Here is a 14,373-nt window from a genome sequence, read left to right as displayed (position 1 = left end):
AAATAAATTAAATTGTTATAATACAATCTGAAGATGCAAAAACAAAGCCTTGAGTTACTAAAATATCGACAAGCAACTCATTTGTGAAAAATGTAGCACATTTCACATTAATGACTAAAAAGACTAAAGCAGACTGATAAAATACTAGAAACCAAACATCACTCGAAAATATTCAACCACATAGTCTTAGCAGATAAAGAAGAACGTGTTTAGATGTTTTAGAATAATGTAAGCATAATTTGATATGTATCTCTAGGCCATCATTGTAAGATATTCTACTTTTTCTCTGCGCATAGTGACATTGTACTTTCTGTATTGATGAAAACTGAGTTGGTGAAATGTTGAAAGATACGTTTTTGAAATATATAAGTATTTTGTAAATTTTTTATTGTTAGAAAACTTTTTATCTTACTCCTATTGTTTGATTGACCATTCTTAAATTAATTTAATTTTCAGTGTACTATTATTTATGATATTCATCAAAGAACAGGTAACACAATTATCTTCATTTTTGAATACTTGGGATGATATAAAAGGATGGAACTGGAAAATAAGCATTCCAAAAAATTACTGAAATAGTTTATGGATGCTACATTCCAAATATAAAAAAAAAAAAAAAAAAAATAAAAAAATAGATCTTATAACTACAACTTTAAATTATTTACTAACTATTATGCGTCTTGTTTTTCTCTTATATCCTTCTCCACAAGTCACAGAACACCTTTCCCATTTGCTCCATGAAGATACTTTGCAGTCGACAACTGGCCCATCATATCCAGTGATCTGTAGGTTAAACATAACTTTAGTAGGTGTATTTAGTTTCCTATAATTATCTTTTTTTCAAAAAATGAATTTGGTAATCCCCGCTTTGGTGTTTCATGTACTGAAACCGAAATGATGCTAAGTATAATAATATGAAATTTAAAAAAGTACTTTGGAACAATGAGAGAATTGGATCTAATTTATAAAGTCTAATTTACTCCAAGCAGTGGAGTATAAATGATTAAAAAATTAAACATTTACCTATAATATATGTCTTTTATTATCCTATCCAAAAAAAAAAATGATTGATTGTGTATCTCCTATACAAGCACGGATTGTCAAGCGTTTGTTTGTTTAATAATAATACACTTTTATAATAATATTTATTATATAAGAAATTGCCCTAAAGAATAATGATACAATTAATAACTTCAGGTTTGGAGTCTTAAAATAAGAATGAATTATTAAAAACTAGAATTAAGAAAAATTTACACATAACAAAACTACACACATAAAAGTTAAATTATGAAGATAATTTTATTTTATTTATAATTATTAAAAAAAGTCTACATACACCACAATAAAACTTGATTTATGAAATAATGTACATTATTATGTATTAATTAAAGTTATACTTTATTTTTTCTATTAAATAAAAGTCTGTAAAAGATTAATTCATGCTTATAGTATCATTTCGGGATTGAATACATACAAAACATTTCATAATAAATGTCTGCCATTGTTTGTTACAACTACTAAGTCTAAATACAGCTTGATATAATTCTTTGAGTGTAAACAAACGTTTAATTTTTTTTCATTCATAGACGTTTTCTGTTGTTTTATTTCCTAAACAAATCAGTTAGAATCAAAGTCAAATGAAAACAACTGCTCAAAATGGGAATTTCTCGAGATATTATGCAGTTCGTGTTGATCATAAAACTGCAGGGAAATTGCATGTTTTGAGGGTTCAGACTGTTATTCGAAATTATAATACAACAGGCCTAGATCAAGAAGGCCAAGAAAAACTTCAGCATCATCTTGAGCATGCTATTTTAAGAAGTGTTCATGAAAACCCTAAAATAAGTGCGCCTACATTAAATAGTAATTTATTGTGGAACTACAACATTGGAGTAACACCTCAAATGGTACGTTATTCACTAAAAAAAAAAATCTCAAATCTAAAAGGGCTTGCAAAAAGCAGCATATTAGCAAAGTTAGCCAAGCTAAGTTGTTGGAATTTGCGAATGGAAATTGGGACAAAGTAATTTTCTTGGATGAGTCTAAATTTAATATTTTTGGTGCTGATGGCAACGTTAAGGTGTGGAGGAGAAAAAACGAGGCCATGAAATTGAAAAACTTATGCCCGACAGTTAAGCACGGAGGAGGATAGATCATGGTTTGGGGCTCTATGGCTTCAGCTGGAGTAGGCAACTTGAAGATCATCGATGGAATAATGGATCAATATGTGTACACGGAACTAAAACAGAATCTGCAATCCATTGCTACCAAGTTAGGCCTAGAATCACATTTTATTTTGGGATAATGATCCTAAACATCGTGCCAGAAAGGTCGAAGAATGGTTGCTGTACAGTGCTCCATGTCAGTTAAGAACACCACCATAATGGCCTGACCTTAACATCACCTCTGGCAGGATCTTAAAATGAGGCTGAGGCATCACGAAATAAGAAATAAACAGGAACTCTAAAAAACCTTTAAGGAGGACTGGTTGAAAATAGATCCTACTTTAACAAAAAAAGAGTTAGCACAATGAATAATCGTTTGAGAGAGGTAATAAAAAATAAATGAGGTTCCACATACCATTAAACAATTTTTTGTTAATTATTTTGTTACAGAATACATATTTGCCGCATATGCAGACTTTTTCTGTGAAAATATGTTGTTACTTTTTCTATATTACTTTCAGTTGTTTGTGAAATTGTTAAACAACTTTAAAATGTACCAAATTAATCAAAAGGACAAAATAAATAAATGGATTCTCATTTGCTTTTAACCCACTTTTTGATTGATAATAAGTGTATTTTATTATTATTATTGGCACGACAGACCGTGGAGGTCCAAGGCCTTGCGCAATGTACTAAGGAAATACATTGCACGTTTCCTGACGTGATTTTTTCATAGGGTCGGTTTGTCACTTCTATGCCTATTTTTTGTGCCCATTCGCTAACAGGCCTCATAAATGCCCATGGGGAGACTGTGAGTGAGTTTTGCGTAATTTTATGTTTAAAAAAAGCCTGGGTGGGGACGGGGCTTGAACTGACAACCTTTGAGTTAGTAGACAGGTGCATTGCCACGCTGATACCATCGCCCCTGATAATAAGTATATGCAGACTTTTTTTACAAACTGTATATATAATGATTAATTAGGCATACTTACAGTTTTTAATGTTGGATCAAAAATGAAAGCAGCTGGTGATATATTATTGAAAAGAGCCGTCTTATTTTCTAAAAATATTAATAATAAACCAATTAATTTATCATCAAAATAATCATTAGGTCAATTAATAATAATTAACAATTACTGCCATTAATATTAGTAAGACTAAGATAATTATATTAATTATATTTTATTCTACCTCTTATAAACTTTGTGTTCTTATTAATACCTAGGACAAACTATAATGCTTTGGGGAAATTCAACATCCTTAAAGAACAAAGATCTTAACGCTCATTACATATTGTGACAATTATAAAACCTAACTTCATATTTTTTACAATAGTTTTGAAATTATGGTCACGATATAGATTATTATATAAATAGCACTGATGTATGTTAATAACATGATCTTGCCTGGCTGAAATTTGTAGCTTCTGATAATAGTACAAGAACCAGGAAGAAAAAAAGGCAGTTATCTCACCCCAATTTTTGATTAATTTAATGAAAACTATGTATAATTACTAGTCAAAACTGATGAGTGCCAAGTATAGGTAGGGGGAATAAAACATTGCAACTGTTTCAAAACCTTAAAAAAACATTAACTTTTCATTCGGAGCTCTATATCTTAAAACTACCAACAACACTAGAAAATCCAAAAGAACATTATTCAAAGAAGAGTAAATTTGTTGAAATATTAGGCCTAATATATTATATACTATTTATATATTTTATACTATTTACATCCAACAGTTCTTTTATTTTAGCAAATTTCGTGAAAACTACTACTCCTACAAAAATAAACATCATAAACTACTTTATAGCTCATTAAACTAACTTTAATTTGAGTGCTAATAGATATCTTTACATAAGTGTTTTTTGAGATATAGATTTTTCAAAATAAAGTCACTAACTATTGATCTTTCAGTACGTTCCATACATTTTTATGAAATGTTGCTATTTAAAAAGCTATATCTCAAGAACTATTGAACATAAATAGCTCTATTAGGGCTTACATTTTAGCAAATTTACTCTACTTTAAATTATGCTCTCTTAGATTTTCTATTGTTGTTGGTAGTTGTAAAGATATAGGGCTCTGAATAAAAAATTAATTATTTTTAACATTTTGGAACAGCCGCCATTTTTTATCCCCCCTACCTATACTTGGCAAACTTATCAATTTTGACTAGTAATTATATCTAGTTTTCAATTAAGTAATCAAAAATTGGGGTGAGATAGCTGCCTTTTTTCTTCTCTAACTACTATAACTTAAAAGTATTAATTGCCAATCTTGCCAATTTAGTGACAAGAGCTCTGAAACAGACTCACTAGGAATGAGGTTTTTGAATTTAATGGGATTACTGGAATGATCCTTAGCTTTGAGAATGAAATAAATAATTGAAAAAAAATTTAGGCCATATGTCTATGGCCTTTGAAAGGATGGTGAAAGAATGGAATAAATGTGAAGTATCAATTAATTCTCCATGGAGGTGAACGTTTGAGTGAGTGGAGGAATTTATATACCAGGATCTTAAATAAAATGCCCAGTCTCCCACTAATAAAAGCGGAATGATGGACCCCATAAGCAGCTCAAGAGTATCTTAAACTACAAAGATCTACCCATATAAGGTATTAGTAAGGCAAAGACTATGCTGTGAAGAATATGCTGTGATAACAAAAAAAACTAGAAACCCTCACTCTAGCAGAAAAGGAATCTTAGAAAGATAAACAAGACCATTTCACAGAAATATTGAGAAGCTTTCTTCTCATAGACCAGCAAAACTTAATAAAGCACAACTATATATGAGAACTACACTATCCATGAGTACTGTCATTAGAGTCTTTAAAGAAACCTGCCTTATGTATTTACCGCCTGTGCCTCCTTTAAAGGTTAGGTGTGATCTACAGAACTGATTTAGAATTTCTTATTATTTGGCTTCCCTTTAAGGCTGGACTTGAAACATTCCTCTGACAATATCAAGTTTGCTTTTTGGTTCATTTGAAGTTGTGCCACTTCTATGTCAAGGTTGAGTTTGTGAAAAGGCCTAACCTCTTGCTGCAGATGTCTATGTCCTGGTATTGGTTCTATTCCGAACTTTGGGAGCCTACTCTAATAGTTTTATTTTCCTTATCTTTATTGATAGGCTTAAATCCTTGTAAATTCATGGATCAGAGCCATCCATAAACATTTTGTAAATTTTTTTTTTAATCATCTTCCAGGTCAAATAAATTGCCTGTCTGAAGTGTTAGAAAAGTTTTATTTTATAATTAAGGATATGGTTAGTGAATGTATAGTAAAAGTAACATATCTATTATGATATTTATTCTCTATTAGATAGAGTAAAACTGATAATGAACAAATAGATTTAAAATTTGTTAACATACCTGAGTCTTCTCCTTTTTCTGCTCTATTCTGTGCCATCATTTCTGTTCAAAGAGAAAAAAAGAAAGAGTCCATTAAATTCATTAATAATGAAATAATTGAAATTAATTAAATATTTGAGAATAACATTATTCAGTATAAAAAAAACAATTTTATATAAAGAAAATTCTCATTGATTGTATATCATCAAAAATCATGATGATTCAAGGATGGTTATCTGCTTTTAATTGCTTCTTGAAGGTCTAATAAACTCAGAATCAGTTCTACAACACTCAGTCTTGGCCAACTGAGTGCCAGGTAATTAGTAGGCACAGTGATTACTGAACCTAATCACTGTATCACTATATAAACTAACCATCCAAACAAAGTTGGTCATGACAGTGTGTATAATTTTTAAAAAAATATTTGATACCAATATATTTTAGACTAAGTATATTTGGGGCAAATTCATTTTAAAGTATAGTATTCACCTTTTTGTCACAATTATTGTATTCAACAATCTTAACAAAAAGAGGATTATACTTTAGAATGAGATAGGTACCAGTGTAAAACCCTAGATAAATGACAATTAAAGTGTGATAGCCATAAAACATTAGCAGAACTTTTATGACAATACCTAGGACCAGAATATCAGTTACAGGCCTACCTTCTACGCCACAACCCCTGATGAAGACCTGAAACTCAGGTCGAAACGTTGGCATTAAATAAATAAATATGGTTTTGTTTATTTATGTTGTTCTTTGCTGACCACACCCCCCGACAAACTTCTCCAATTATTTTTTTTCTGTTGGCACTATAGAAAATGTGATCTTGGCCAAAAGTGACATGGTCTTGTTTGAAACGTTTATCACAAAGATAGCCTGAAGAGGGTTACCCAGCCTTATATTGATGTTAACAATAGTTTGATATTATGCTGCAACATGTCTTCAAGGAACAAGATTATAATATTATTCATTAATTTTTTGTACTAATCCATTAGAATGCCAAAGAAACATGAAAAATAATGTTTTTTTGTTTAAAGAAAGTGTAAAGATTATAAATAAAATGAAAATAATAATTTAAATTATTAAATGATTTTTAAAAATATTATTACTTAATAAACAATATTTACCTCTGTTCTATCATTTAAAGCCCAGTTGAATATATTTCTAAAATAAAAGCTTCTGTGAGTGTTTTTATTTGTCAAATATTATTAACTATTTATTATTATTATTATTATTATTTTAGGGGGGAAGGGGAATATTTCTTTCACATAACATTATTTTTAACATGCATAGTGACACCACATATGAATTGCAAAAACTTGATGAGCAACTTAAAATTATAATTGATTTCATGCAATGTCTGTCTTCAGTAACATATCTTACATATCAGGAAACAAGAATTAAACATTCATGCAAAACACAGCAGCACTCTGTTATAAAAAGACAAAACATACATTAAATAACAAAAATTTCCTTTTTTTTTATCTTTTTTTAAAGCTATTGTGCTAAGCAAGATTGAAATATAAATATTAAATTTATTTATACATAAAATTAAAAATTCTTAGGAATTTTTAGAGTTAAGAACCATATTTATAAATAATCAGAGTAAATTAAATATATATATAAAATTTGATTAAATATATTTTCATGTTTTTATTTTTTGCCTTTAGGCTATGTTTATATTTATTTTCATATGCCTAGGTTATTTAGTAATATTAACATATTAACTGCATCTGACAACAAGTTTATGATTATTTTATAAAATAATACATACAATAACAGATAGAATAAAATTGTAAATTAATAGTTGAGTTTATTATTAATTCATTCCAGATATTTTTTAATACAGGAAAAAATATCAGTTATTTATATAAGAATTGTAATTTCTTAAATAAACAACAACTTAAAATTTAAACATAAAATCTTTATGACTTTCATGAATAGTAAGTTGTTGGCTATTTCAATTGAAGAGATGACATCCTTCGATTGATTCTTAATAATTGTTTTCAACTTTATGACTTGAAATAGTTTTACATATTTCAATTTAAACATTATTTCATTTAATTGATCATGGTCACTATAAAACAATTCACTGTTTATTTGCATTATCTAAATTATTACATATGCCATTTAGTGATTTTATTATTATTAAATAACATTTTCAATGCGATTTGAACAAAAATAATTTTCTCTGGCCAGACCAATACAGGGCTTACCTGTCTGAACTCTCAGAAAAATTGACTTGATTTCTCCTTCCAGAGGCTGGCACGGAGAAAAATATATAATAATGAAAGTCTGTTTTTTTTGTTTTTTTTAATCACCACTTTATGTTTAAAAGTAATTTTTATCTAATTAATTTTTAAATTTACAAAAACTTAATCCACTTTATAATGAGGTGTAGATAGTTGACCATAGATTAATGATTGGAGAAGTTTGTCGGGGGTTGCGGTCAGCAAAGAACAAAATAAATAAACAAAACAAATATTTATTTATTTTATACAAATGTTTCAACCTGAGTTTCAGGTCTTTATCAGGGGTTATGGCGCAGAAGGTAGTGGTTTTAGGCCTACCTTCTATGCCATAACCCCTGATGAAGACCTGAAACTCAGGTCGAAACGTCGGCATAAAATAAATAAATATTGTTTTGTTTATTTATGTTGTTCTTTGCTGACCGCATTCCCGAACAAACTTCTCCAATAATCCACTTTATATATGTAAAATAACACATTTTACAAGTTCTTATTGCTGTAACATGTTCTCAATTACAAGTACAGGGTAATTGGTGTTTGTTTTATCTAGACTGCACTATTGTGTTCTACAATAACAAAAATGATTTTAATGTTCAAATATTTCAATTTATAACTAAAAATTTAAAATCTTCATTTCACACACAAATTATCAAATAAATGTTATTATTCAACATAATGCTTTAATACACCATTTCAAATGTTTAATAATCCCATATTTCACAAGAATAATTTGTAAATTGTAAATAATTTTTAATTTAGACTTTGAATAAATGATAACTTTCTACATATAACACATAAATATATATTTTCTTTTATCATCAAAATAATAATGTTTTCTTCCTCCAATAAATATTAAACTTCTTCTTCTTTTGCTTCTTCTTAGAGTGCCTACACAGCATAGGGAAGTGTTCAGCTACCGGCTCCAACTTACTCTATCAGCAGCTAGGTTTCTGGCTTGACGAAGATCCTTCCCTATTGCTCTGCAAAGGCTGTTGACAAACTCCGGGTAGAACATCCTTGATCATCCACGAGGCCTTCTGTCATCTGGTATATACTCCATTGTCTTGAAGGGGTCCCTATGTTCCTCCATTCTAATGATGTGGCCGAACCAATTCAAGGTCTGCATAACCTCCTTCACTGAGGCAATCCCCCATTCCTGACGCATCCTCTCATTTCGAACATGATCTCTCCGGGTCTTCCCTACCATTCTTCGCAGAAACTTCATTTCTGCAGCAGTAATTCTACTCTCCTGCCGGTCCATCAATATCCAGCTTTCAGCTCCATACAAGAGTATTGACAATATTGAATATTAAATATAATACAAATATTGAACAACTTTTTTAAATATTTTTTATAATATTCGCATTTAATTGTTCAATTTCCAATTTCTTTGAATGAACAGAACGTTCATGATAACAGTTAATACTTTTTGATTTTATATGACAAGTGAGGTAAAATATCATTATAATATACTCAACATGAAAATAAAAAAACTTGGTTTAATACCAAAACTTTATATGAAAAAAAAATTGAACAATACATTTTTTACATAACTTCTTAATATTCCATTAAAGGATTTTATTTTTACTATATTCCTTTTCAATAAGACGTAAACTTGATATAAGGCAGTAGTGGCCAATCCTCTTACAGCACATTACCTTAGCGTTCTCAAATCAAAAGCGGTTTGAAATTTATTTTGTAATGGATCTATAGAATTAATCTCTCCCATCTCACTTTGACTTGATTATCCTATGGGTAGAATAGCCCATTTTTTTTCCCTACTTGGAATACATGAGGAGGTTACACCCCAATTAAAATTGATATCCATGTAAATTAAGCAAGTAATTCAGTAATTATTTCTTTATTATTTTCATAAAATATTCAAAATAATTTAATTGATCTTAGAAACACTCTTTCTTAAGATTAAATGGAAAATTAACAAAAAGAAAAATATATGCATTAGATTTATTTGCAAAATGTTTGATCTGTACATTAACTATATTGTTTTATTCAGTTGTACTAAATTACCTTTGACTGAAGCGCAAGATTTTTCACAATCCTCCAACTTGTCAAACTGGTTGAGGCTATCAGGACAACCACTTGAGATAAACTTAGTACATGAAGCAGTTTCGGTGTTGAAATAATATTTTTCAAACGATCCTCGACAAGGTCCTGAAGGCTTTGGTAACACGCAAATCTCTATGAGGTTAGAAAACATCATGCAAATGGTTATAAAAGCTTTCTTGCAAATTGTCAAGGTTATAGAAAATAGCATGATATTCAACATCACTTTAAAGCTTAAACTCTTAAAGCAAATATCATTTGTTCCCATCTTTTTATTCTTCCTAACTTATTTCTGCTATATTAAAATGGTAGCCTAAGAATTTTAAGCTGTCTCTCTACCATATAAAGTTGTGTGGTTCATTAATTTTTGGATCACTGATTCAGCTACAGCCAAAATATGGGCACTTCATTAATTTATTTTCTCCCTAACTTGACAGTTAGCAGGTGGGGTGGGACAAACATGGGGCTGAAAGTAGTAGAATCTCTCTAAAAAAATATGCATTTCCTATTACTACTAGTAAACATATGTAAAAATTTGGGTATTTTCAACAATTATTCTAGCTATTTTCTAGGCCTGTCACTGTCTCCACCATTTTCTACTTATCCCACAGGAACAGATCTTCTTCTCCCTAGCTGCTAGTGAGCTAGATCAACTGCAGTTTTCTACCTGTACTTAATTGATTTAAAGTTCTTTGGAAACTATCTTTCCATTAGAATGAAGAGCCATATTCCCCTCAGAGCTTCATAGGCAGTACAGATAATAATTGCATGTTTGACAGTCTGTAGTATGTTGCAGCTGGGGTATAGTTGGGTGATGTTCCTCAGGCTTGGTTTGGAAGTAAATTAGAGCAATAACACCCAATAGCCAGAAGGACCTATGCTGAACAGCCTGTTTTGAGATTAAAATACACTATCATTTCTACTCTTCTACAGAGCTTTGCTAAATGTTTTCCAAATGCTGAGAAAGAAGAGCTTCGAACAACCTGAGTGATTAAGGTCCATCTGATGGTGAGGGCCACAATTTTTCTGATGGATAGCAAGGCTGGAAGATTGTGAAACTTTGATATTAGGGACTTCTTGGACCCACCCCTCTGTGGTGTCTAAAGTGATAAAAGTATGGACACACCATTGCTAGGCATAAGAAGGAACTACAGGTGAGGTGTGGTGTGGTGGAGAAAAACATATTGCTAGGGATTCCTTCTTTATCCTCTTTGGAAGATTTGGAGGAAAGAGGTTTATCTCTTATCTCTTTGGAGGATAAAGAAGTTACAGCTTGACAGCGAAAATTGCAAAGGTAAGAAGGTCAAAAGTCAGCACTATCTAGGGATGTCCTAGTCACCAGAAAGGAATGGTGGAGGAGTCTAAGAGAACAAGATATATCTAAGTAGGAAACCTGGTCAATGGATAGAGTTGTTGCTTAATTAGCAGCAGTAGCATACGTAAATCTCATGCGTACTACCCCATAGCAGCTAGCAGCCCTGGATGCCGGAAGTGGTAAGGTAGGGGGAATACAAAAAAAAGGTCCGCTCTTCTATTGTAATCAAGTGGATAATCTCCTGATCCACATGTTCCTAATTGATCTCACCCCAATATTTCTTGGTAGTCACATTCCCTAGCCTCTTTTTATATAACCATGCCATTCTCGCCTTCATCCTCTCGTACCATTCTCCTATAAGGCTGGTACATTGTCCTGCTTCTTGCTTAAGTTAGGCTCTACTTGTGAGGAACTGATCTCCCTTGCATATTCCTAAAGACAAAGTTCCAGAAAGCAGGACCAAGACCAGAGCCTTGTGACCAGCCTCTCTAGACTGTTTCTTTATTTTTGTAGAAGTTGTTATATATTTTCATGTATTCTCTAGGAAATAAATAATAATACTTCCAAATTGCTGGAAGTAATGTATCTGTAGAGGTATCTGCTGTAAAATAGTAAAACCACATACATAATGAGGTTTAACACCAACATTCTATCTAGGTATGCTGCTTGTTTTAAAACTTCTAAAATACTGTGTAATTAGCAGACCTGTGTTTCCTCTAATTAAATCATAAAGTTTTTATTAAGTATAATGGGAACAGTATCAAGTCCTGTCAGGCTAATTTAAATTACCCTGTATCTGCAGAATTTTACAAGCTTGGAATGAAGCTGTGTCACACTTGTAAAACAGCTTATTCTTAAAGTGGGTTCAGGTGCAAAAGGAATATGATCAGTTTACCAGTTGAGCTCAGAATTAGCATTTCAACTTTCATATGCAAAGAGTAAATACTTGGCTTCTATTAGGAGATAAATAATTCACTTAATATTGTGACTCATCTGCTTTATGAAATGATTGAGAATAATGTATTACATTTTTATGTTTGTAAAAGTAAATCAACTAGAAATTTAAATCATTAACAAAACAACTGTTGATATTACTAATACTTTTTCCAACAAAACCTCTCTCTATCCTTAGAATGTTAGTTATAACATAACTTCCCACAAAACATGCTTTAACAAATAACCAAAGCTAAAAAAGGAAAAATATCTTAAGTCAGAAAACACACAATTTCAATTACAATAAACAGAATTTCATACAAAAGCTGAGCTGAACATAGAATTATTCTTTTTTATTTTATAATTTCATTCTGTTAAATCATTTCATTTGATTGTACAAAATGCAGTAATACCTTTTGCCTCTTCAGATGTGAAAACACATTCCTTTTTCTCAACACATGGCTCCCTCTCTTCACCATCTGCACTTTGACAATCACTGCCATATGTTCTTCTGTGCCTGACCCTCACTCCTTCATTGCATGTCACAGAGCATGGACTCCAGTCTGACCATTCATCCGTGGAACAGTTTCTGGATGAAACAGGTTCTGGATTCTTTTAACAAAAGAGAAAGTATAATTTTGATATATTAAATAAATATATTCTTAATATCAATGTATAGTATATAAATTTGTAATACAAGTATTATAGTAATTTACATATTATGGTATTGTGCTAACCAGTGGTGCATCAGAAGTGAGTTCGCCACAATTGGTTCCATTACAGGATTCAGTTTGCTGTAGTTTGATATTATAGAAGAAAGTACATTCCTTCCAGTTTCTCTTATCAAGTATTCTTCTAAATCTGAAAAATAAGAAATATAAAATAAATAAAAATGAATACTGCGAAACATATAATAATTAAATGAATTAATATTTAAATTAATTGATCATTTTTCTGTAAAAATGATCTGTTGAATGTAGTTTCTCTTTAAACAATATTTAAAGAATAATGAAGAAGTTCGTCTCACTTATTATTCAATATTAGCTGAAATGAACTTAAAATTGAACTCATAGTACTTCTTTCCACCAAACTTCTTTGTATGTGGCATTCAAGGGAACATGGCAATTTCTAGCATTGTTTTAAATGTTTACCATCACAATAAACCAGAGTAGTACATTTTAGCTATCTCAAAATATTAAAAAAATGACTCATAATTGTTTTAAAAATAGATGTAGACTAAATTAAAGTAAAAGATAAAGTGGAAAATCCAAGTTACTTTCTAAATATACAGTAATTTGGAATATCTTACCTGTGTTTTTCTCCTTTTCCACATCTAACTGAACAACCAGACCAGTCGGACCAATCTGTCACTTTACACAATTCTTTAATATCTCCTTGAGGCACTACTTCATTTCTCGGCTGGGGCCATCTGGGGGAGTTATTTGTAGAACTAGGATTATCATCCGAAGAACTGTAATCTACACTATGAATATTGCAAAATATATTCAAAAACGTGCCAAAAGTAACTAAAACATAACCAAAATTAAATAAATATAAAGAATAAAGTAAAAAAATATAAATCATAATTTAAAATAAATTATATAAATTAAAGCATCAACCAAAAATAAAACAGAAGCAAACTCGAGAAGTATTCTATTACTGATGATAAGAATCATAAAAAATTAAAAAAAAAAAAAATCTTTTGAATCTGTTCCGTGGCAACCCATGAAAAGTCAGGAGTGCGGTACTTTGTAAGGAACTACTGTGTAAGGAGGTGATTTGGTCAGAATCAAACTTGACCACCAGAATTTTACCCAATTAAGGGTACCCACTATATGAGGCTGGGTGGACCTCGGAGAGCTCCCGAATCCACAGAGCTGACTCAACGACAAAGTGTGACACAATTATACAACTATAAAAATTAAATAAATTTCATCATATCCATCTTCTTTCTTTGAGTTCAAAAGTGGCTTCAACATCACAGAGGAGACAGTCAATTCTTCTTTTATTACAACATTGTGAGACTTTTTTTTTTTTACACTTGATACATTCTGATGGTTTTCTTAAGACATTAAAAAAAGTTTGAGAGTAAATAAATAGTTCCTTTTTTTAATAAACTAATGAAGGCTGGAAAATAGATGAAAAACACATTGGATTAAATTATTAATATTTATGTGGTAAGAGACTTAATAAGCGACTGGTGATCAAATTATATTGTTATAATAAACGCTTTTATAGAAAAGTCATTACACTCATAGGAGGTTGTGAATGGAATCAGGACTCTTATATAT

At 30.6% G+C, this 14,373-nt stretch overlaps 1 protein-coding gene across 2 annotated transcripts in view; it reads right to left on the bottom strand.

Moving 5' to 3' along the window:
* The window catches only part of LOC106684967 (spondin-1), a gene marked incomplete in the record, with an annotated part of 221,736 nt that overhangs the window by 5,976 nt on the left and 201,387 nt on the right, over positions 1-14,373 (bottom strand). Inside the window, 7 exon segments of one of the 2 annotated variants that reach the window (XM_067047519.1) lie at positions 670-783; positions 3,158-3,225; positions 5,540-5,581; positions 9,799-9,969; positions 12,496-12,694; positions 12,820-12,943; positions 13,392-13,565. In XM_067047519.1, the coding sequence (XP_066903620.1) occupies positions 670-783; positions 3,158-3,225; positions 5,540-5,581; positions 9,799-9,969; positions 12,496-12,694; positions 12,820-12,943; positions 13,392-13,565 (892 nt within the window). 2 annotated transcript variants of the gene reach the window in all.

Source organism: Halyomorpha halys, unplaced genomic scaffold (genome assembly GCF_000696795.3).
Source record: "Halyomorpha halys isolate HHAL.00 unplaced genomic scaffold, Hhal_1.1 Scaffold634.1, whole genome shotgun sequence".
Taxonomy (NCBI): domain Eukaryota; kingdom Metazoa; phylum Arthropoda; class Insecta; order Hemiptera; family Pentatomidae; genus Halyomorpha; species Halyomorpha halys.
The sequence above is the reverse complement of the archived record's forward strand: the minus strand, read 5'-3'. Positions and strand labels throughout refer to the sequence as shown.